This window comes from Odocoileus virginianus, chromosome 30 (genome assembly GCF_023699985.2).
Source record: "Odocoileus virginianus isolate 20LAN1187 ecotype Illinois chromosome 30, Ovbor_1.2, whole genome shotgun sequence".
Classification (NCBI taxonomy): Eukaryota; Metazoa; Chordata; class Mammalia; order Artiodactyla; family Cervidae; genus Odocoileus; species Odocoileus virginianus.
Window position 1 is genome coordinate 14,635,619 of NC_069703.1, and position 24,756 is coordinate 14,660,374.

General features: G+C 36.6%; 1 protein-coding gene across 1 annotated transcript in view; it reads left to right on the forward strand.

Moving 5' to 3' along the window:
- The first annotated feature begins 267 nt into the window (after positions 1-267).
- The window catches only part of CPS1 (carbamoyl-phosphate synthase 1), a 143,912-nt gene continuing 119,423 nt past the window's right edge, over positions 268-24,756 (forward strand). The window contains exon 1 of the mRNA XM_070458598.1: positions 268-543. Coding sequence (XP_070314699.1) covers positions 418-543 — 126 coding nt within the window. The 5' untranslated portion in view covers positions 268-417. The remainder of the gene's footprint in view (positions 544-24,756) is intronic.

Consider the following 24,756-nt stretch of genomic DNA (forward strand, 5'->3'; position numbering starts at 1 on the left):
CCCTTAGCATTATTAGGAATTTGCTACTCTTTAGGGTAAGTGATATTCCTAAGGTTGTCCACAGTGTGTAGGTCATTCTTTTCAGCTGCATAAGCAATTCCTTTGACCGATGACTGGTTTTCCACAGCACTAGCACTATTTCAGCAGGAGAAGGTAGTGTTTGATGTGTTGCAATTTGTATTACATGTCCACGGAACATCTCTGGACATTATCTTGGGAGGAGGGCTTAAGAGAAGGAGGAGCTGTGGCTGAAGACATTTAATGACAGAATGAATGGAAATCCAAAGATCACTGTGCAGTCAGCCTTAACACGACTGCACATCCCCAGCTTTCTTCACATTAATTAAAAAGCTTATAACAAAATTCTCATAAAATACACGTAATTTTATTTGATTTTAGTCACAAATCGTCTTCAAAATGACAAGGATTTTGACAGCTTGTAAGGTGGTGAAGACCCTGAAGACAAGCTTTGGCTTAACCAATGTGACGGCACACCATCAATGGAAATTTGCAAGACCTGGCATCAGACTCCTTTCTGTCAAGGTAATATTCCTATATTCATTGTTTCAAAAAAAAAATCATATGGGGTGTAGTTTAGTGTGAAGCAAAAGTGTCACTAACAAAAGAAAACCATAGTTCTGAGCTGCCTACTTATTAATATTTGCTTTGCTAGAGGACCTACAGATTTTGCAAATAATCATTATCTGCTCTGATAATTATGCTATGAAAATTAAGAGTTTTCACTCAATGTAAAGAAGAATCACATGTCCTGTGACTATGTAAAATATAAGTGTTCTGTTTAGAAAACAATTGTCTAAAAAGGTTATCAGGGCTCTGTGCCCAGACACCATTGCTCACAGTTTGGGTTCAAACATGGAGGTGCATATATGTGCATGAGCCAGAGGGCAGTAGGTCATGTGTCCAGCCTCTATTCTCTGTGGGCTCACTGGTAAAGTATTCTGGGAAAAGATTTTGGAAGGAAAATATATACATAATTTTGATATTTACAGATCATCATGTAGACACTGCTTTTGCTTTTTTGCTTTTTCCTCTTAATCCCTTTTTTAGAAGGATAAATTTATTACTTTTATTTTGAAGATTAAGATATTAAGGCAATTAACAACTGATGAGTCTGTCTCTTCAAGTGTACATAACTGACAAGCAGGTCCAGGAAGAGGACATTAGACGTTCTTCTCCACCCCACCATTGAGTTATGAAATTCCAGTAGGAGCTTCTGTTCCTATGAAGACATTTATTACCAGAGGAGTCTGAAATTACTACAAGGAAACTTTGCCAATAAAAATCATCTTTAGTGAATATAAAATTTAAGTAATCAAAGAAGCTTTAAATATATTGCTTCTTAGCAGTAAGAGTTGTAAAAGTGAAGTAAGAAGAAAATCCCAAACAACCTGTACCTGTTGATGTAAAAATAGATTGTAATATTTTGAGTGTCTGTTTCTACTTTGTCTGCTCAGTAGGTTGACTAAAAGTCCTCCAAATATTTTCCCAGCTTCAGGTGCTTAGGTTGCTGAAGTAAGAGTGCAGCATGACCTTAGCCCTGAATGATATCTTCAGGGCTAAGTAATGCCATAGATTTCTGTGACCTCCACTGATAGGAGTGGGAGAGAAAGAGAAGTGAAATAAACAGAAGAAAGAGGGAGACAGAAAGAGAAAGGAGGTGTGAAGGAAGTTATGGTGGTGGGAGAGAGAGAGAAAGAGAGAATGAGAAAGCTCAAGATCTCAGGAGAAATAGAAAAACCTATCATTTTAAGGACTTCCCTGCTGGTCCAGTGGTTAAGACACCATGCTTTCACTGCAAGGGGCATGGGTTTGATCCCTGCCTGGGGAACTAAGATCCCACATGCCATGTAGCATGGCTAAAAAGATAAAGTAAAAATTTAAAAAAGAAACTACCATTTTAAATTAAGAAGCCCAGGAACAACCATTTTCTTGGATTTGGTTAATTTGTAACTAGAGAGCCAGAAGGAGATGTGCTCTAAACCACCATCAAAGATAGAGCGACAACATACAAGATATGAGAGTGAACATTTGTGTTAGTAATATCTCAAGGGTACTCATATATCACTTCAGAGAGAATAAACAGTGATGAATAGAATTACCGGCAGTTAGATGTGCCTTTTAAGCCTTCAAAGTTGTGTGCCTTGGAATAGCTTTTCCTTTTTACAAAAACAGGTAGCTAGAGTTACGTGTATCTCCATCGTATGAAACAGAGACATTCAGTGACCACATAAAATGGCATAGATGTGACTGATATGAGAAACCAATTCTCTACTGTCATAATAAGTGCTCTATACAACCACAACTACAATAAAATGGTTTAATTATGAGGATGGTCCACTGTGAAAGTAGTTTTAGCTCATGGTGGCAGATCTGTTTTAGGGGTCTGCCAAAGTTCACAGCTAAGAATGACAAATCTGTAGGAGGAATAAGCCATCATTTCATAGTGTAAAAGCCATTACTCACACTCAATCATTTCTGGCCAAAGTTTTGGAGGAATGCCAGGCATGAAAAATAGAAGTTCTTAAACTTCACAATAGTGAATTAAAATTCTATACAGCAGTCCAAGGGAACTTGTGCTATTATTCACTTATTTTGAAACAGTCCTCTACCTACTTGTCTTTATACCTTCATTTTTAAAACTCAATTCTCTTGGAAAGATATATTTAAGCTTAAATTCTTTTTATATGAGCATCCTATTTTAAAGACAGTTAAAATCATTAGGATATAGTTACATATGGTTAGTGAAGGGCAATGAGAACAGTCACTAAAGGTTAATAGCTTTATAGCCAGTTATAAATAGTTAAATGGATTGTGGAAGATACTCTTGGATCAGATGTATAAGCACTGCAGTGTAAATTCATTGCCTTTTCAATGTCTTTGGAGGTCACCATCCCTTTGGCAATTGACAAGGAGAGTGACTTAGGTGGCAGCAGTGATGCACTGGTACTTTTATGTGGACCTTCCTCATGTATTTGTAGCTAATATTTATAGAGTGTACCTTTGTTAATAGACACAGGCTTCCCTGGTGACTCAGACGGTAAAGCATTTGTCTGCAATGCAGGGGACCTGTGTTCGATCCCTGGGTTGGGAAGGGATCCCTGGAGAAGGAAATGGCAGCCCACTCCAGTACTCTTGCCTGGAGAATCTCATGGACAGAAGAGCCTGGTGGGCTACAGTCCATGGGGTTGCAAAGAGTTAGACATGACTGAGCGACTTCACCTTCACTTTCTTTGTTAATAGACACAGTTGTATTTCATTTATAAGGAAGAAGAAATAATTTCAGGGTGCTCTTTGTTTTAAAGGCATTTGATATCAGGAGTATCAAACTACCATAATGTATAAATCTCTAGAGATATTAATCTTAATGCTCATTATTATATTCAGTCATTTGTATCTGTGCAGTGTTAAACACACTGGATAGGAACAAAAGACCTGGATTCTAACCTTTCTCATACATTTATCAATCCTCTAAACTTAGTCAGGCCACATATTCTCTCTGAATCTAAATTTTGTCATCTTTAGTGTGGAAACAATTCTCAATTTACTCCAAGAATTATATGACTACCAAACATGATCAGTGCTAAAAATCTATAAAATATTTTAGTAAAAACTGTTCAGCAAGGTAGCAGGGTACAAGATTGATATACAGAAATAGGTTGTGTTTCTTTACACTAGCAATGACATATCAGAAAGGAAATGTAAACAACCCCTTTTAAAATCACATCAAAACAACAACAACAACTTAGGAACAAATCATACCAAGGAAGTGAAAGACTTATGTTGAGAACTAAAAAACATAAATAATGAAAACTGAGCCATCACACAAAGAAATGGAAAGATATCCCCCATACTCTTGAATCGGAAGTATTAATACTGTTAAAATGGCCATACTGCCCAGAGCAATTTGCAGATTTAATGCAATATGTATCAAAATATCCATGAGATTTTTCACAGAACTAGAACAGATAAAGTTAAGATTTATGTGGAACCATAAAAGGCTCAGAATCTCCAGAGCAGTCCTGGGAAAAAAGAACAAAATAGGAAACAGGACCCTTTCAGATTTCAGACAATCCTGCAAAGCTACAGTAATCAAAACAGTGTGACATTGGCACAAAGATAGACATATGGATCAATTGAACAGAACAGAGAGCCCAGAAATAAACCCACACACCTATGGACAGTTAATGTTCAACCAAGGATTCAAGAATATACAATGAGAAAAGACAGTCTCTTCAGCAAGTTGTGTTTGAAAAGTTGGCCAGCCGTATATAAATCATTAAAGCTTAGAACACATCCTCACACCAATATAAGCTCAAAATGGCTTAAAGACTTAAATAAGACAAGGCACCATAACAATTCTAGAAGAGAACACAGGCGAAACATTCTTTGACAAATTGTACCAATTGTGCAATGTATGTATCGTACCAATCAATGTTTTCTTAGGTCAGTCTCCCAGGGCAATAGAAATAAAAGCAAAAATAAACAAATGGAATCTAATTAATTTTATAAGCTTTTGCATAGCAAAAGCAATCATAAATAAAATGCAAAGACAACCTATGTACTGGGAGAAAATATATGCAAATGATGAAACCAACAAGAGCTTGATTTGCAAAAAGTAAAAACTGGATACTTAGACATTATATTCTATACAATTTAGTAGAAGGACCTCACAGAGACTTAGATCAGAGTTTCTTAATGTTTTTGTGGACTATAAATTATTACAGTGACGTAATATCTGATAAAAATTCTCAAATGCTTATGATTTTTTTTCACCTGTGCCTTAATAGTAAACCTATCACTAGGAAGATATTGCTTATAAGGAATTAGACTCAAGGACTATGGAGCAAATAATTTTTTTCACTATGGTAAATTCAATTCTAAAAGTCAGGATGTACATCCTAATATCCTATGTAGTTATTTACTTAGCAAATAAATATGAAACTTGTATCCTGGGAGTATACATGGAGAATAATAAGTGGATAGTCTCTGACTGCAGGAAACGTACAAATTAAAAATTCTGAGTTCACAAGTCTTAGAAAGTCACTAAGGCTAAATAGTTTTATTTTTACTTGCAAATGAATTTGGAAATCAAAGGTATTAAATTGAAAAGGTTAAGTTCCTTATGAGTAGAAAACGATTCAATAAGTACTATTTTTAACATTAATCTACTCATTTTAAAAAAATGGTGACCTGTGTTATAATTAAGCCAAGAATCTAACAATCTAAGTGTCCTTCTCTCTGGTACTTCAGATACAAATAAGCTTTTGGAATCACCATTCCTTTTGAAAGGTTTTCATTTTCTAAGATTCTGATTCTAACATAGAAGTAACTATTTAGTTCAACCTTGAGGAGCTATTGTTATTTGCTTAGAAATTGGCAGCTGCAAAAACTCCTACAGTTAGAATCATTTAGTTATCTTGCAGTAGTTTTAAAGACATTCTTAGGAAATAGAATTCATTATTACATAGGAGTCCTCTTTGTACATATTAGATGTGGTGGTGGGAATAAATTTATTATACACATTTAAGAATAATGATTGTATTAGGCTTTTACTACATATAAATACATTTTAGGGCTGAATTTCTTACATGATAATTCTCTTTTTAAAATAATAAATTGTGTTCCAACCCCAAATGAGATGTTGCAGAATTAGTTTAGATGATTTAGCAACTTTGCATGTTTTTGGTGGACAATATTTTATTAGTTGAGAGGGATCCTTTCTTTTGAACATTTTTGTTTATTTACTCTACCTTTTAACCTCCTTAAGGTGTGGGCTCATCTGTTTGTCATCAACAGTTTCTTCATATTATGAGCTTCTTGCTATGCTACTTGGAGAAGGCAATGGCACCCCACTCCAGTAGTGTTGCCTGGAAAATCCCATGGATGGAGGAGCCTGGTAGGCTGCAGTCCATGGGGTCATGAAGAGTCAGACACGACTGAGTCACTTCACTTTCACTTTTCACTTTCATGCATTGGAGAAGGAAATGGCAACCCACTCCAGTGTTCTTGCCTGGAGAATCCCAGGGACGGCGGAGCCTGGTGGGCTGTCATCTGTGGGGTCGCACAGAGTCAGACACGACTGAAGTGACTTAGCAGCAGCAGCAGCTATACTACTACTTAATTGCTTCAGTTGTGTCTGACTCTGTGGACTGTAGCCTGCCAGGCTCCTCTATCAATGGAATTCTCCAGGCAAGAACTGGAGTGGGTTGCCATGTCCTCCTCCAGGGCATCTTCCCAACCCAAGAATTGAACCTAGGTCTAGTGCATTGCAGGCAGATTCTTTACCACTGAGCTACCAGGGAAGCCCAAACTTCTTGCCATGAAGCCCTTGAGAAAGCTATAGTTGGACAGGGCTCAGACTAAGGTAGGTGAGTGAGACGTCTAATGTCCAACATTGAAGGAAGTTCTCACTACAAGGCTGACAGCGTGGCCCCTTTGATGTCGTGCCCTCAGCATCTCACTCACCTCTCCTGGTCCCAGCCCTGGATCAGAAGCTGAGAATACTGGGCGAGGAAATGCCAAAAGAACTGGTGATAGTCTTGGCCTCATGCAGCCCTCTCCTGCTGATGGTGCCTTGAGTTTCTAACTGACCATGCTTACCAGACTTATTGATAGTTTGAACAAGTATAGATAATACTGCTGTGGAAATAGAGAACATTTCTCTGCTCTTACATCTTCATTAGACTTTCTTCATGTTTCCAAGTAGTACAAAAGGCTAGAGGGTGTAGTAGAGAGTTTCCAGTATCTCTTGGGCAGTGGTCATACCAGAACTCACTTCAAGGCTTTTGGAATTTGCTATGCAAGACCGAATGTCCTTGATGTGATCATTATTTCCTAGGGTCTTCACACTGACCAAGAGTTCAGGAAATCTACACGGGCCAAGGTCAGGCCTAGTGTTGGACTGCTCATTCCTAGCAATCCCTAGCTTACTCTTGATTTCCTTCATCTAGTCTAAATGAGTTCAACTCACGAAAACATTTTCAAGGCTCTTCGATTATTTTTCTTTTTTTTCTTCCACCTTAATAAATGCTATGCATGCACGCTAAGTCACTTCAGTTGTGTCCAACTCTTTGTGACCCCACAGACTGTAGCCCACCAGGCTCCTCTGTCCATGGGATTCTCCAAGCAAGAATACTAGAGTGGGTTAGCATGCCCTCCTCTAGGGGATCTATCAGGGACTGAACCCCAGCCTCCTGTGGCTCCTGCATTGCAGGCAGATTCTTTGCTGCTGTCCACCAGGGAAGCCCCAATAAATGCCATATATTGATCTAAATATCATAGGGAGGTTGTTGGCTAATGTGAGGCTCTTACAAATGAATTAATAAAGTTGCTGTATTACTAAGAGTTTTACTGAATATATTTCTTGTATGATGTAGAACTAAATATAAGATCCATAATAATTTATAATCATAAAATAAACAGCTTACAATATGGCAGATCCCTCCCAGATTCAGAATGATTTACCACATAGCAAATGCCCATTAAGTGCTTGTTAGTAAACCTACACTTTATATATTTTTGTGGTAGAATTTTTCTGAAGGCTATATTTTATTTATAATAAGAAACATAACTAGAATAAAAATTACTTATGAATCTGACTCATTTGTTTATAAATGTCCAGAACAAAGAAATATTCAAGCAAATTTACCTTGTAATTTTACCCCCAACATTGGCTTATGTTTAACCAAAGGAAGATGACTTAATATTAACTTAGGATGTTGTAAGGCTATTAACCTAAGATGTTGTAAGGCTTAATTGATTACTCTGTTACAGTACTTCGAAATTCTGACATATCAGGCATTGTAACTGCAGAGAAATCTCATTAAATATTCTAGATGTAGCAAATTTTGCTTTAAATCTGAATTTTAGGTATCTGTATTTTGAAAGTATTAACTCCAAAACAGAAAAATAAGGTTTCACTTACTAATAAAGGACACTTGAAGATTTTAATTTTTTTACCTTATTATCTATGCAATAGTAAACTAAAATACATTCTGGCTTATGCTTCCTACCTTCCAAAGAAAGCTTGGTTCAGATATATTTTATTTCTTAAGAGGATGAGGACTAATGGCAACTAATATCTAAGAAACCTCAGGTGAGCCAGAAATCAAATGTTTTATATAGCTTCAGGCTTTGGTGAAAATAGAAATAAACAGATGGGGCTTCTATCTTTTTTTGATATGCAAATAATTTACATAGACAAATCTTTTAATGGCAATACAATTAAATTCCCAGAGTAAATAATTTTCATTTCTACAACTAGCTTAGGGGATTATTGTATGGAATAGCTATAATGTTTTATATTCAAATCTTTTATGGAACTTATTGCTAAATTGGCTTGAGACTTTACATCCAGAGCATTTTGTTGATGAATTCTCACTCCCAGGGGAAGAAACAGTGCCATTATTACCATTTCATAGATGTGTAAGTGCTGTCGTTAATGTAAGGATATGTGGATGTCTGTTTCTGCACACAAAGTGAATATATATGTAGCAAATCTGGCTAGAATTTTCACTGGGCCTCAACATTATATGGATATTTTGAATTTGGCATTTTGTTAGTGTGATTCTATGAACATCTGAAGGCATATTTGTTGTTTAACGTGGCTTCAGAATGATCTAGCTTTCCCTGTTAAATTTTATTTCTTACTTGAGTCCATTTATGTATTCAATACTATATTTCAATACAAAATAAATCAGGTTTTTCTTTTCCTTTCCTACCTTTTTTTCAGTTCCATTTCAAAAACAGGATGTTTAAGTCAAAATATCAGTGAGGATTCCTGCTTTATATGGCTGTTAGTAATTCTATAAATATAGTATTTTAGGGCAGTGCTACTTTGTTGACATATTTCTTCCATTTCAACCTAAATATGGTTATGTATTTGTAGTGAAACATGCTGCTTTTCAATTTTCAATTTATTTCTTTCTCTTTCAGTCTTGTAAACTCCACATGCACAAAAGTCTAACATGGTACATGTTCACATAAACAATTTTTGTCTCCTTCTTGGGGCCAAAATAAGTCTTATTTTGACTTATGTGAATGAAAGGACTCAAAGAAAGCTGGCTCACAGTAAATAATTGATATTCTCAAAGTTAGTCCTGCATAATGCTGGGATATGAAATGATAAATAAGCAAGTGGATAATTTTTAAAAACATAACACCCTGTTATTAGGCAAAGGAAAACCTAAAAACAGTAATGCATGCCTGGCTGTTTCAAAATTTTTACACACTTTTATGGATCATATTATAAATTCTGTATGAATTTGACTGTTCCTTCTTTTTTTTTCTTTTTGTTTTTGTTTTTGTTTTTTTCCATTTATTTTTATTAGTTGGAGGCTAGTTACTTTACAATATTGCAGTGGTTTTTGTCATACATTGAAATGAATTAGCCATGGATTTACATGTATTCCTCATCCCTGTCCCCCCTCCCACCTCCCTCTCCACCTCATCCCTCTGGTCTTCCCGGTGCACCAGGCCCGAGCACTTGTCTCATGCATCCAACCTGGGCTGGTGATCTGTTTCACCCTAAATATACATGTTTTGATGCTGTTCTCTTGAAACACCCCACCCTCGCCTTCTCCCACAGAGTCCACAAGTCTGTTCTATACATCTGTGTCTCTTTTTCTGTTTTGCATATAGGGTTATTGTTACCATCTTTCTAAATTCCATATATATGTGTTAGTATACTGTAATGGTCTTAATCTTTCTGGCTTACTTCGCTCTGTATAATGGGCTCCAGTTTCATTCATCTCATTAGAACTGATTCAAATAAATTCTTTTTAATGGCTGAGTAATATTCCATGGTGTATATGTACCACAGCTTCCTCATCCATTTGTCTGCTGATGGGCATCTAGGTTGCTTCCATGTCCTGGCTATGATAAACAGTGCTGTGATGAACATTGGGGTGCACGTGTCTCTTTCAGATCTGGTTTCCTCAGTGTGTATGCCTAGAAGTGGTATTGCTGGGTCATATGGCAGTTCTATTTCCAGCTTTTTAAGGAATCTCCACACTGTTTTCCATAGTGGCTGTACTAATTTGCATTCCCACCAACAGTGTAAGAGGGTTCCCTTTTCTCCATACCCTCTCCAGCATTTATTGCTTGTAGACTTTTGGATAGCAGCCATCCTGACTGGCGTGTAATGGTACCTCATTGTGGTTTTGATTTGCATTTCTCTGATAATGAGTGATGTTGAGCATTGTTTCATGTGTTTTTTTGCCATCCGTATGTCTTCCTTGGAGAAATGTCTGTTGAGTTCTTTGGCCCATTTTTTGATTGGGTCATTTATTTTTCTGGAATTGAGCTGCAGGAGTTGCTTGTATATTTTTGAGATTAATCCTTTGTCTGTTGCTTCATTTGCTATTATTTTCTCCCAATCTGAGGGCTGTCTTTTCACCTTGCTTATAGTTTCCTTTGTTGCGCAAAAGCTTTTAAGTTTCATTAGGTCCCATTTGTTTATTTTTGCTTTTATTTCTAAAATTCTGGGATGTGGGTCATAGAGGATCCTGCTGTGATTTATGTAAGAGAATGTTTTGCCTATGTTCTCCTCTAGGAGTTTTATAGTTTCTGGTCTTACATTTAATCCATTTTGAGTTTATTTTTGTGTATGGTGTTAGAAAGTGTTCTAGTTTCATTCTTTTACAGGTGGTTGACCAGTTTTCCCAGCACCACTTGTTAAAGAGGTTGTCTTTTTTCCATTGTATATCCTTGCCTCCTTTGTCGAAGATAAGGTGACCATAGGTTCGTGGATTTATCTCTGGGCTTTCTATTCTGTTCCACTGATCTATATTTCTGTCTTTGTGCCAGTACCATACTGTCTTGATGACTGTGGCTTTGTAGTATAGTCTGAAGTCAGGCAGGTTGATTCCTCCAGTTCAATTCTTCTTTCTCAAGGTTACTTTGGCTATTCGAGGTTTTTTGTATTTCCATACAAATTGTGAAATTATTTGTTCTAGTTCTGTGAAAAATACCGTTGGTAGTTTGATAGGGATTGTACTGAATCTATAGATTGCTTTGGGTAGTATAGCCATTTTGACAATATTGATTCTTCCAATCCATGAACACGGTATGTTTCTCCATCTGTTTGTGTCCTCTTTGATTTCTTTCATCAGTGTTTTATAGTTTTCTATGTATAGGTCTTTTGTTTCTTTAGGTAGATATACTCCTAAGTATTTTATTCTTTTCGTTGCAATGGTGAATGGTATTGTTTCCTTAATTTCTCTTTCTGTTTTCTCATTGTTAGTGTATAGGAATGCAAGAGATTTCTGTGTGTTAATTTTATATCCTGAAACTTTGCTGTATTCGTTGATTAGCTCTAGTAATTTTCTGGTAGAGTCTTTAGGGTTTTCTATGTAGAGGATCATGTCATCTGCAAACAGAGAGAGTTTCACTTCTTCTTTTCCTATCTGGATTCCTTTTACTTCTTTTTCTGTCCTGATTGCTGTGGCCAACACTTCCAAAACTATGTTGAATAGTAGTGGTGAGAGTGGGCACCCTTGTCTTGTTCCTGATTTCAGGGGAAATGCTTTCAATTTTTCACCATTGAGGGTGATACTTGCTGTGGGTTTGTCACATATAGCTTTTATTATGTTGAGGTATGTTCCTTCTATTCCTGCTTTCTGGAGAGTTTTAATCATAAATGGATGTTGAAATTTGTCAAAGGCTTTTTCTGCATCTATTGAGATAATCATATGGTTTTTATCTTTCAATTTGTTAATGTGGTATATTACATTGATTGATTTGTGGATATTAAAGAATCTTTGCATCTCTGGGATAAAGCCCACTTGGTCATGTTGTATGATTTTTTTAATATGTTGTTGGATTCTGTTTGCTAGAATTTTGTTAAGGATTTTTGCATCTATGTTCATCAGCAATATTGGCCTGTAGTTTTCTTTTTTTGTGGCACCTTTGTCTGGTTTTGGAATTAGGGTGATGGTGGCCTCATAGAACGAGTTTGGAAATTTACCTTCTTCTGCAATTTTCTGGAAGAGTTTGAGTAAGATAGGTGTTAGCTCTTCTCTAAATTTTTGGTAGAATTCAGCTGTGAAGCCATCTGGTCCTGGGCTTTTGTTTGCTGGAAGATTTCTGATTACAGTTTCGATTTCCTTGCTTGTGATGGTTTTGTTAAGATCTTCTATTTCTTCCTGGTTCAGTTTTGGAAAGTTATACTTCTCTAAGAACTTGTCCATTTCTTCCAAGTTGTCCATTTTATTGGCATAGAGCTGCTGGTAGTAGTCTCTTATGATCCTTTGTATTTCAGTGTTGTCTGTTGTGATCTCTCCATTTTCGTTTCTAATTTTGTTAATTTGGTTCTTCTCCCTTTGTTTCTTAATGAGTCTTGCTAATGGTTTGTCAATTTTGTTTATTTTTTCAAAAAACCAGCTTTTAGCTTTGTTGATTTTTGCTATGGTCTCTTTAGTTTCTTTTGCATTTATTTCTGCCCTAATTTTTAAGATTTCTTTCCTTCTACTAACCCTGGGGTTCTTCATTTCCTCCTTCTCTAGTTGCTTTAGGTGTAGAGTTAGGTTATTTATTTGACCTTTTTCTTGTTTCTTGAGGTAGGTCTGTAATGCTATGAATCTTCCCCTTAGCACTGCTTTTACAGTGTCCCATAGGTTTTGGGTTGTTGTGTTTTCATTTTCATTCATTTCTATGCATATTTTGATTTCTTTTTTGATTTCTTCTATGATTTGTTGGTTATTCAGAAGCGTGTTGTTTAGCCTCCATATGCTTGAATTTTTAATAATTTTTTTCCTGTAATTGAGATCTAATCTTACTGCACTGTGGTCAGAAAAGATGACTGGAATGATTTCAATTTTTTTTGAATTTACCAAGACTAGATTTATGGCCCAGGATGTGATCTATTCTGGAGAAGGTTCCGTGTGCACTTGAGAAAAAGGTGAAGTTGATTGTTTTGGGGTGAAACGTCCTATAGATGTCAATAAGGTCTAGCTGGTCCATTGTGTCCTTTAAAGTTTGTGTTTCCTTGTTCATTTTCTGTTTAGTTGATCTATCCATAGTTGTGAGTGGGGTATTAAAGTCTCCTACTATTATTGTGTTGCTATTAATTTCCTCTTTCATACTCGTTAGCGTTTGCCTTACATATTGCGGTGCTCCTGTGTTGGGTGCATATATATTTATAATTGTTATATCTTCTTCTTGGATTGATCCTTTGATTATTATGTAGTGTCCATCTTTGTCTCTTTTCACAGCCTTTATTTGAAAGTCTATTTTATCTGATATGAGTATTGCGACTCCTGCTTTCTTTTGGTCTCCGTTTGCGTGGAATATTTTGACTGTTCCTTCTTAAGACAAAACTCTCTAAGTCAGTTGAGCATAGGTACTAGGGGTGTATTTTCAAAGTTTTTGAAGAAAAATTTAGCTGTGTGTCTCCCATTAATTATTTTTGCATTGTTCTTGTCCTGGAAATTGCTTTGGAACATCTAACTTTTTAAACTTGATCTCAGACTGATAGTATTAGAGTATAAAATTCTTGTCATTTATTTGTGGTCCTATAAAGCTAATCAGGGCTTCCCTGGTGGCTCAGATGGTAAGAAATCTGTGTGCAAGGCAGGAGACCCAGGTTCAACCGCTGGGTTAGGAAGATCCGCTGGAGAAGGGAATGGCTATCTAGTCCAGTATTTTTGCCTGGAGAATTCCATGGACAGAGGAGCCTGGTGGACTATAGTCCATGGAGTCCCAGCGACTCAGACACAACTGAATGACTAATGCTGATACTAAAGCTATTCAATCATCAGGAAATGAAAATAGGCCCTATTAAATATTGGTTTGCAATAAATCTTAATTTAAGGAAAAATGAAAAATCCTAAAGAGATGAGACTTTTAGAGAAAATGTCAAGTCTACCTGCAGTGTTATATTCTTTAGAAAAAGTTTTCTGGGCACACCATGCATCATGCAGGATTTCACCCAAGACCAGGGCTTGAAACTACTTCCCCTGCAGTGGGAGTTCAGAGCCTTAACCACTCAGGGAGGTTCCAATATCACATTCTTGAAATGTCACATACTAGCAACATCCATGACAGATAATCCAACCAGTAAAGAATTTATTGGAATTTGTATTTACAAGCAATCTTCCTTACAAAAATGCATTTTAAGAAAAAATCAATTAGAATTTAGCATCCTCAGATTTTACAAGTACTAGAAATTGCCATATACAAAGATTGCCCAGTTTGTTAAAAATGCCTATTTTTAAAATAATATAATAGGGCTCATATAGTTATGCAATCCAGTTTAATGTAGAGAAAGATAAAATTATGAAATAAAAGATTAAAAATGGGGCAAGTACATGTTGTTCAGTCGCTCAATCATGTCTGACTCTTTGCAACCCCATGGGCTGCAGCCCACGGTCCTGTCCTTCACCTTCTCATGGAGTTTGCTCAAACTCATGTTCATTGAGTCAGAGATGCCATCCAACCAGCTCATCTCCTGTCATCCCCTTCTCTTCCTACCTTTAATCTTTCCCAGCATCAGGGTCTTTTCCAGACCTTCTTTACATCAGGTGGCCAAAGTATTGGAGCTTCAACTTCAACATCAGTCCTTCCAATGAATATTCAGGGTTGATTTCCTTTAGGATTGACTGGTTTGATCTATTTGCTGTCCAAGGGACTCTCAAGGGTCTCCAGCACCACAGTTTGAAAGCATCAGTTCTTCAGTGCTCAGCCTTTTTTTATGGTCCAACTCTTACATCCATACATGACACTGGAAAAACCATACCTTTGACTATATGGACCTTTTTCAACAAAGTGATGTCACTGCTTTTTAATACACTGTCTAGGTTTGTCACAAGTTTTCTTCCAAGGAGCAAGGGTCTTTTAATTTCATGGCTGCGGTCACCATCTGTATTGATTTTGGAGCCCAAGAATATAAAGTCTGTCATTGTTTCCATTGTTTCCCCATCTATTTGTCATGAAGTGATGGGACCAGATGCCATGATCTTAGTTTTTTGAATGTTGAGTTTTAAGCCAACTTTTTCACTTCCACCTTCAACAAGAAGTTCTTTAGTTCCTCTTCGATTTCTGCCATTAGCGTGTCATTAGGTGTCATCTGCATATCTGAGGTTATTGATATTTCTCCCCACAATCTTGATTCCAGGTTGTGCTTCATCAAGCCCAGTATTTTGCATGATGTACTCTCCATAGAAGAGAGTAATAAATAAGCGGGGTGACAATAAATAGCCTTGATGTATTCCTTTCCCAATTTTGAAACAGTTTGCTCCATTTCCAGTTCTAACTGCTGCTTCTTGACCTGTACACAAATTTCTCAGGAGGCAGGTGAGGTGATCTGGTGTTCCCATCACTTTAAGAATTTTCCACAGTTTGTTGTGATCCACACAGTCAAAGGCTTTAGTGTAGTCAATGAAGCAGAAGTGGATGTTTTTCTTGAATTCCCTTGCTTTTTCGATAATCCAGTGGATGTTGGCAATTTGATCTCTGGTTCTTCTACCTTTTCTAAATCCAGCTTGTACATCTGACATTTCTTGCTTCACTTACTGTTGAAGCCTAGCCTGAAGGGTTTTCAGCATTACCTTGCTAGCATGTGAAATGAGTGCAATTGTGTGGTAGTTTGAACACCCTTTGGCATTGCCCTTCTTTGGGATTGAAATATGGAAAATTCATCAGTGTCCACAGGACTGGAGCAATTACATATACACAGAGAATTCAGCTTTAAATTTAAATATTTTGTGTGGAAATATTCAGTCTTACCAATGTTCCTCCAATAAATCTGCAGATAAAAGTAACATTTAGTATTAAGGTATAGAGAGTACTAATTTCATACTTTAATCTTCAAAACCAAATGAAGTCATTAGGAAACAATTTTGCCTACTTATTTTATAAGCTGACTCTGAAATTTACAATATAGGTATGCTTTAAATTAAAGAAATCAAACCATGAGTATAAATTAGTCTTAATGTATTTTCCTTACTATTTATATTGTTTATAAACCCTAGGCAAAGTGGGGGATGGATTATGTTTTCCACAAATAACTACATGGAGAGGGGAAAATATAATTCTGAAGAAGTAGAGTTAATTTTATTAATTGCAGATACAATTTAAACATTGACTCAGGTCAATAAACAACTATTTAGAAGATACAGAGAAATGTTCTTCTCTGTGTGTATGTGTGTGTGTCTGTGAATTTTATTAACATAATTGAAAACTGAGCTTGTGCTTAGAGCCCTCACTAAACTAATTATCTACTCTTGAACATTAAGCAACTTGAGGGTACCATTAGTTTTGGCTAAGGATCTTGACTGACCTATGTGTCACATTCATTCAAACTGTGCACTAGTTATGTTATAGAGATATTTGAAGAAAGGAGACCATTCACATGTCCTGCACTGTTCTACATGTCTCTGGTAGCTTCTGAATTAGAACACTATAAATAGCAGCACTTCCTTTCTTGAGGCTCTCCAAAGCCTTTGGTTTCTTATCCAGACTCATTTGGTTTAGCTGTCTGTCATGAGTTAGGTTCTCTGAAAGTAGACACAGAGATGTTCTTTAGGGAGTCAGATATTTACTAGAGATTAATATTAGTGGAGGGACACTTCAAAAAGTATGATTGGGCAAAGATTAAATTATGAATCTGGTTTGACAAAACCTGATGGGAAGTCTGGTCCTTCAGTGTTTCTCATGTTGGGCTCTGGCCTTTATATCTCTGCCTGCTGTGGATATGGGCTACTCTACGAAGGTAATTAAGGGGGACCTGGATTTGACCCTTGGGTTGGGAAGATCCCCTGGAGAAGGGAAAGGCTACCCACTGCAGTATTCTGGCCTAGAGAATCCCATGGACTGTATAGTCCATGGGGTCGCAAAGAGTTGAACATGACTGAATGACTTTCACTTCAGGAAGGTCAAGGCAGCCCTCTGCAACTGAGGTAGATCCTGCAAGAAGGTAGACCCTGGTGACCATCCACTGACCTCACTCCTGGCAGCAGGGTAGCAGGTCCTTCCTAGAGGAGGACTGAGAGGAGCATATCCACGTTTATCATACCAGTGGTCTTAGTCTTGAGAGCTTGAGAATTCAAGGGCCTGGAATCAGTGTGAATAGTTCTCAAAATCTGCTTATTCTTTTCAGATTATAAGATGTAATTAATGACTTGACATTTCACTCTAATGACTTACAAACTTATATAGATAGGTAACTCTGGGTTGATCTGGTTATGTTGTGGCTTATCCATGGCAGTTTTGAATTAAAATTCTTATAAGTAAGTTTAACTACAGCTTATGATTGAATTCCTTTTTTATTCTCATTTTATCAGGTAAATAAAACTATGCAGTATTTGTCCTTCTGTGGCTGGCTTATTTCACTTAACATAATATCCTCAAGGGTCATTTGTATTGTCATATATGGCAGAATTTCCTTCCTTTTTAAAGGCTGAGTAATATATCATAGTTCATGTATGTGACATTTTCTTTACCCATTCATCCTAGATAGATGTTTAGGTTGTTTCCATATCTTGACTATTGTGATGAACATTGGAGTGCTGATATCTTTTTGAGGTCCTGATTTCAATTCTTTGGATAAATATCCAGAAGTAGGATCACTGGATCAAATATTTCCAGTTTTAATTTTTTTAAGGAAACTATGTACTGTTTTCCACAGTGGCTGTACTATTTTGCATTTTCATCACTAGTGGAATTATTTTTAATTAGAACAATGATTATTTAAGTAATTTTATATTCCAGATGTGATTTGAGTTTTATTCCCAAGAAATATTAAGAAAAAGATGCCAAAGGGAGAGAAATTGTAACGCTAATATCTTACTATACACTTAATGTCTTTGGGTTTGAAAGATTTGTAAGACTAATCACTACTAGAAAAATATTGAATTAGAAAACTTGTTTTAGAAATGAGCTCAACCAAAAATAAACCAATTAAATTTAATTCTAAATTGTGGTTATAAGTACATATTATACCAAAAATAAAGTGAAAAAAATGAATGTTTAATATTTTAAGTATGAAAAGAAATAATAGGGGAGATACACGTAAGTTAAGAGAGTGTAAACTTTTATTATTTCATGTTGAAACCTTTCCTCTTTCACTGACTTAACTATTTAGTAATTTAGCTGTAGTCTGCTAAATAATTAGTAGCTTTTCTGACTGAAGTAATTTTAGTGTGAATAAAGTTTAATTATGATGTAATGGTTTTATCAAAAGGAATTGCTGTACCACTTACATCTCTATTGGTAAACTATGGAAGAAAAAATACTGTTGAAGGAGGTGATCTGTATTCCCTTAACTAGTTTCCCAGGAAATAAATCACATAGAACTAAATATAGCTAAAAATTTCCCATTGCTTCTCACATTTGTGAGTAAAGCCTAAGAGGAATAGTTAAAATACAACTGGAGCATAGCAAAAGTGCAATTTGCAAGTCAGTTATGTCTCAGAGAAACAAAAGTAGAATTATGCAGCATCTTTGCCACCTGATGGCCATTCATTCATTCATACATTCATTCAACCAGTCAGTATTTGCTAGGTATTTACAACAAGTAGGATTCTAGCAGTGATAATTAATCATACCTTCTCCTCAACCTTTAAATTTAGGAGCACTTCAGAAACAAAACAGAGCATCCAAAGACATAGAGATCTGAATATCAGCTTGATTACTGTTAAAGCTATTTGGAAAACAGGGCCTAGATCTGTAACCAAATGGACTTCTTAGAGGCCCCATTCCCGGAAACAAATGTATTCACTCACAGTTGCAGATTTCTCACATTGATATGCAACTGTAAATAGGTTTCTTTGAAAAAATTATTGAGAAGAGTTGAACCAGTCTTGCTCAATTCCATTTTCCAAAGTCACCAATCACACCTGTTACTCTCCCTTGTGGACCTGGGGTTAAATGATCTTTCAAAAGTCCCTGAAAGTTAACATCACTGGCCACAGTATGAATTCACAGAGGTGCCAAATGGCTTCCCCAGTTACCCACTGTGTGCCATATGCTGTGTTATGTGCCAGTGATACTGTGTTGGACATTTGAAAAGGCAGGGTCTGTCTCCTTGATGTTGTCTAGTGTTGACCATTATCTTATTGGAGAAATTAGTCATATACTTGGATATAGTGCAATAAAATTTAAGTGCCACATTTTACTTAGCTTGTGTGTGTGCTCAGTCGCTACAGTTGTGTCCGACTCTTTGCGACCTTATGGACTGTAGCCCACCAGGCTTCTCTGTCCATGGGATTCTTCAGGCAAAAATACTGGAGTGGGTTGCCATGCCCTCCTCCAGGAGATTTTCCTAACTCAGGGACTGAACCTGAATCTCCTGCATATCCTGCTTTGCAGGCAGATTCTTTAACTACTGAGACCTGGGAAGCCCAGTTTTTACTTAACCTTTACTTTAAAAGTGACAAGTCCTTCAATGCCTGTTCAGTTAATATCCAAAGATGATTAGCTTGTTTCTAGCAGGAGGCAGAATTTGGGTATGTGGAAGGAAGAGAGGATATGTGGCAGGAATGTGGGTAAGTACCTGGGCATCCAGGAGTCATTACTCCCATTGGTCTTCAAGGCTTGCTTCTCTAACAGTCTCCAAGAGCTCTGCAGAGTTGGCTTTTAGTATGCAACAGTTGATCAAACCAAAACCCAACTAAGCAAACAAACATACAAACAAAACCCCCAAATGAGTAAAATCCATATTTTAACAGGCAGGGTATGGAAGGGAAGGAGAAAGCCAGATAATGGAAGGTGAAAGAGATGATCAAAACTGCTCTCTCCAGCCCAACCCCATTTATACCCCTTCTTCCCTTACACCAGAGCACAATTTCAAACATTTCCTAATGGGTAGGGCTGCTTAGGGCAGGAATAATAGTGCTAGGGAACAGGAGTGATTTAGTCTATGAATTTTATTTTATTTAAAAAATTTTTTTCCCCATGCATCTGCTCTTCTCACTGCTTTTCTTCAGAAGTATGCCCTCTTTATACTTAAAATAATTTCTCTCTAGTTGGATGAAAAGTTAAACTCTACTCTTATGTGGAAATGTCTTTTTAAGCTGATTTACAATCTAGATTAGGAGTATGTAAGCAGATTTGGGTAATAGTTATTTAGGGACTAGTAATAGATTATACCACGGAGAAGACAATTGCACCCCACTCCAGTACTCTTGCCTGGAAAATCCCAGAGATGGGGGAGCCTGGTGGGCTGCAGTCCATGGGGTCACTGAGAGTCGGACATAACTGAGCGACTTCACTTTCCCTTTCATGCATTGGAGAAGGAAATGGTAACCCACTCCAGTATTCTTTCCTGGAGAATCTCAGGGATGGGGGAGCCTGGTGGGCTGCCATCTATGGGGTCACACAGAGTCGGACACGACTGAAGTGACTTAGCAGCAATAGATTATACATATATATGTATATATGCCATGTATAATTATTTTATCTCTCAAAATCTATGATCTGAGCATTTGCCAAGCACAATGTGCTTGACCTTATTGAAAGGAGATTTTCAGATAGAAGCTTAATGTTTCTGCTGCCCCTTGTCATAAGGTTCTTATTATTATCTTTAGTGGACTATGAATATTTGGGTTGATAAATAACACTGAGTCAAGGATTGATTTACATTTGATTAGCTAAAGCAGTTTAAATATCTCTTAACTTCTAAGTTGAAAATGAGTATCAGTAGAACCTGAAACTTCTTAGTTATATTTCAGTATTTTATGTCAAATTGGTTGAGTCAATATGAATAAAAGATAATATTAATGACATCTAACTAGTTCTTTGACTCCGAGGCACTTAGATCTAAAATTAGATAATGAATTAAAAGTTAAATTTTTCTAATTGGCTATGATCTTGAGAGTTGAAGAATATTCTTATAATTTCATATGCACTTAAATAGTGACGAAGAATTAGACTATAAAGAAAATGAGTACCCAGTTAAAATTAAGCCACTAAGTGGGTCCTGTCATAAGTGGAATTTAATTTACAAGAAGGTTTTACTGAGAAAAGTTACTGGAATTTTAGTAAGAGACCCAGAGGAGAAAATGTGAAAAGAAGAGCTGCAGGACATTTTAAAGAACTGAGGCTGTTTGTTCCAAATCAGAGATAAAAGTAAAATGAAAGGAAAAAAAAACCCAAAGTAGTCATCTGACAATAATGTTTATACACATATTCATATTTTGGAAAGAGAAAAGTTGTTCTTTGTGTCTAGTGAAGGCAAACTGAGCAAAATCCTTCTCAATTCCACTGAGAGGGAGTCAGATTAAACTCACCTTAGAATTTATTGTCTGCTTTATTGCCCTGTAGTGATCAACCTAGAGAGAAGCAGCAGACCCAAATTTCAAAGTGAACTGGATCAATCTTCAGTTCAATTTAGTCTCTCAATTGTGTCCAACTCTTTGCGAACCCATGAACCGCAGCACGCCAGGCCTCCCTATCCATCACCAATTCCTGGAGTCCACCCAAACCCATGTCCATTGAGTCAGTGATGCAATCCAACCAGCTCATTCTCTGTCGTCCCCTTCTCCTCCTGCCCTCAATCTTTCCCAGCATCAGGGTCTTTTCAAATGAGTCAGCTCTTCGCATCAGGTGGCCAAAGTATTGGATTTTCAGCTTCAACATCAGTCCTTCCAATGGAGCTCAGGACTGAGCTCCTTTAGGATGGACTGGTTGGATCTTCTTGCAGTTCAAGGGACTCTCAAGAGTCTTCTCCAACACCACAGTTCAAAAGCATCAATTCTTCAGTGCTCAGCTTTCTTTATAGTCCAACTTTCACATCCATACATGACCACTGGAAAAACCATAGCCTTGACTAGATGGGCCTTTATTGACAAAGTAATGTCTCTGCTTTTTAATATGTTGTCTAGGTTGGTCATAACCTTCCTTCCAAGGGTTCCTTCCAGGGATCAATCTTCCTTCCAAGGGTCAATCTTAGTCCGTGCTAATTCAACCAATTTTGATGATTAAAAAGTTAATAGATTTCAATGTTCAAAGTAACTTTTGATCTCTCTGAATTTGACTTAGACCTTTCACTTGAGTTTGCTATGGCAAAAATATGTGAGAATAATATGAGAAAGATGTTTCTGCAAAATTCAATTGTATAAGCTATTCTAAACCTAGGTAGAATACAGGATTTTCTTTCTATACTCCTATATTTTAGGATACACTGGGTAAGGATAGCATTCTCATTTTTTTCCCTATATTTTCAAAGTGAGAAAGGGACTGAAATAGTCTGTCATATAATTCAGGCACTTCAGCCTATTTCTTGTGAAATCCTTATTAAATTGATGTAAATGATCCTTTTGTTTTAAATTGCCATAATATTTAACTCTGCATAAGGTGTATTTGAACACTCACATGCAGCATACTCACTCAGTATGCATATCCTGGGATAACTATTCACTAACCTTTCTCCCTCAATGCCAGTCACATCTCTTCCCCACCATAACACCTCCAAGTTGACTACACTTAAGGCGCTGTTGTGAAAAAGTGACTCAAAACAGATATTTGTTATTTTAAAATTTATATCTAGAACAAACTAAAACTGAATGTATAATCATGCTTTTCAGTATTTTTAAGATAATATTGTCTTGAGATAGTCACTTAGTGATGCTTTATTCATCCAACAAAATTTGAATGAGTGTCTACTCTGTACCAGGCACTGATGTTGGTCCTGGAGGCAGGCACATCAGTGAACAAAGCTAACCAAATCCTCTGCCCACATGAAGTTCACTTTCTAGTGGGATAAGACAGTTGTTTTAAAGAAGACACCGGACGATATGTTAGAAGGCAATGAGTGCTGTGAAGAAAGAGTAGGCTAAGGAAATAGAGTGCTGAGGGGCCTATTGCCATTTATTTCCACTCTTTTTTAGTTCTATTCCCATACAGCATTTAGTAGAGTTCCCTGTGCTATATAGCAAGTTCTTACTAGTTATCTATTTTATATCTAGCAGCGTGTATGTGTCACTCCCAACCTCTCAGTTTATTCCCCTCTCCTTAACACTCCTCTGTAAACACAAATTTGTCTTCTACATCTGTGTCTCTAATTCTGTTTTGTAAATAGGTTTATTTGTACCACTTTTTTTTTAAAGATTCCACATATAAGCAATATCATATAATATTCATCTTTATCTGACTTACTTCACTCAGTATGACAATCTTTAGGTCTATCCATGTCACTGTAGATGGCATTATTTTATTCCTTTTTATGACTGAGTAATATTCCATTACATATATGTACTTCATCTTCTTTGTCCATTCCTCTATCAATGGACATTTAGGCATATTGCAATTTTAAATAGGTCTTGCCAAGAAGATGAATGACTTTGAGTAAGGACTTGAAGGAATCTTTAAACTTTAGATTCAAAATTTGATGTTTTCTTCTTAAAATTTTAATTTTTATTACTGAAATCATTGGGCTGCAAAAAAATTAAGCCAATCAATCCTAAAGGAAATTAACCTAAAGGAATAACATTCATTGGAAGGACTGATGCTGAAGCTGAAGCTTCAATACTTTGGCCACTTGATGTGAAGAGTCAACACATTGGAAAAGACCCTGATGCTGGGAAACATTGAGGGCAGGAAGAGAAGAGGGCAACAGAGGATGATGGTTGAATGGTATCATTGACACAATGGACATGAGTTTGAACAAACTCTGGGAGATGATGAAGGGCAGGGAAGCCTGGTGTGCTGCAGTCCATGGGATTGCCAAGAGTCATACATTATTTAGAGACTGAACAACAATAACTGAAATCATGAATGGGAAGGAAAGGGTGAATTATTTTATTAAAGAGAAATCTCTGAATGGAGAGGATGTATTTTTATCTTTGTATTTCCAGGTGTTTCAGAGGTATTCTTCTTGAAGTTTCCTCTATTTTACCATCCGAGCACATATATGGCCTTTTTACTAAACTGAATGGGAGGGGGACTGAGGACATTTATCTGTGTATCTTCAGAGCCCAGCATGGTACTTGGCACATGGTAGGAGCTAAATAATGTGACCTGAAAATCTAAACTATTTTATTGGCATATGCATTTTTTTTATTAAACAGTTAGGGACCATACCATGATAGAGGTCATTTATTTTATAGAACTTATATTTATATAGTTTTTGGTTACTTTTCCTGACATTCTATGAGTGTATAGACTTCTCTTCATTAAGGCTTCCTTTGCACTTTTAGCATTCAAACTACAAAAGTGCTCTGGTAATATGCATTTAAATGATCATAGTCTAAATCCTAGACTATGCACATTTTTCTACTAGGTCTGAGGCAACTAAAATATCCTTCGATGGTAACAGTGATTTCTTTCAGACTCGTTGGAAAGAAATAGCATTTGGGGACCTGTTAGCTAGAAGAGGGGATTCCAAATAATAGCTCTTTGTTCAGAGTATCTCCAGCGATTCATAGATAAGTCAGTTGGTGCCTATCATTTGAAACTCATCAGAGGCCAATGTAGTTAAGTGGAATATAAAGGGTAGTACAGGCAGTAGACAGAAGACTTGTAACAGTATAATGTGCAGTGGAAAAGAGACTGGAAGATCAATAAAAGCTGCAAAAAAGAACAGAAAATGTAATTATAGGGGCAAAAAGACATATTGAACACAACCTCAGGGACTATTTAAGGCAACAATAAATGTCTCCTCAAATATATCTTTAAAAGACGGAATGCAAAGTAGAAAATAGTCCCATGGAGAGAAGAAGAGAAATACCAAGTAGAATTGTAGGAATAGGCTAACAAGAGTTAGATTGCTTAAGCTAATTTTTACCTTTCTTTAAAATAATT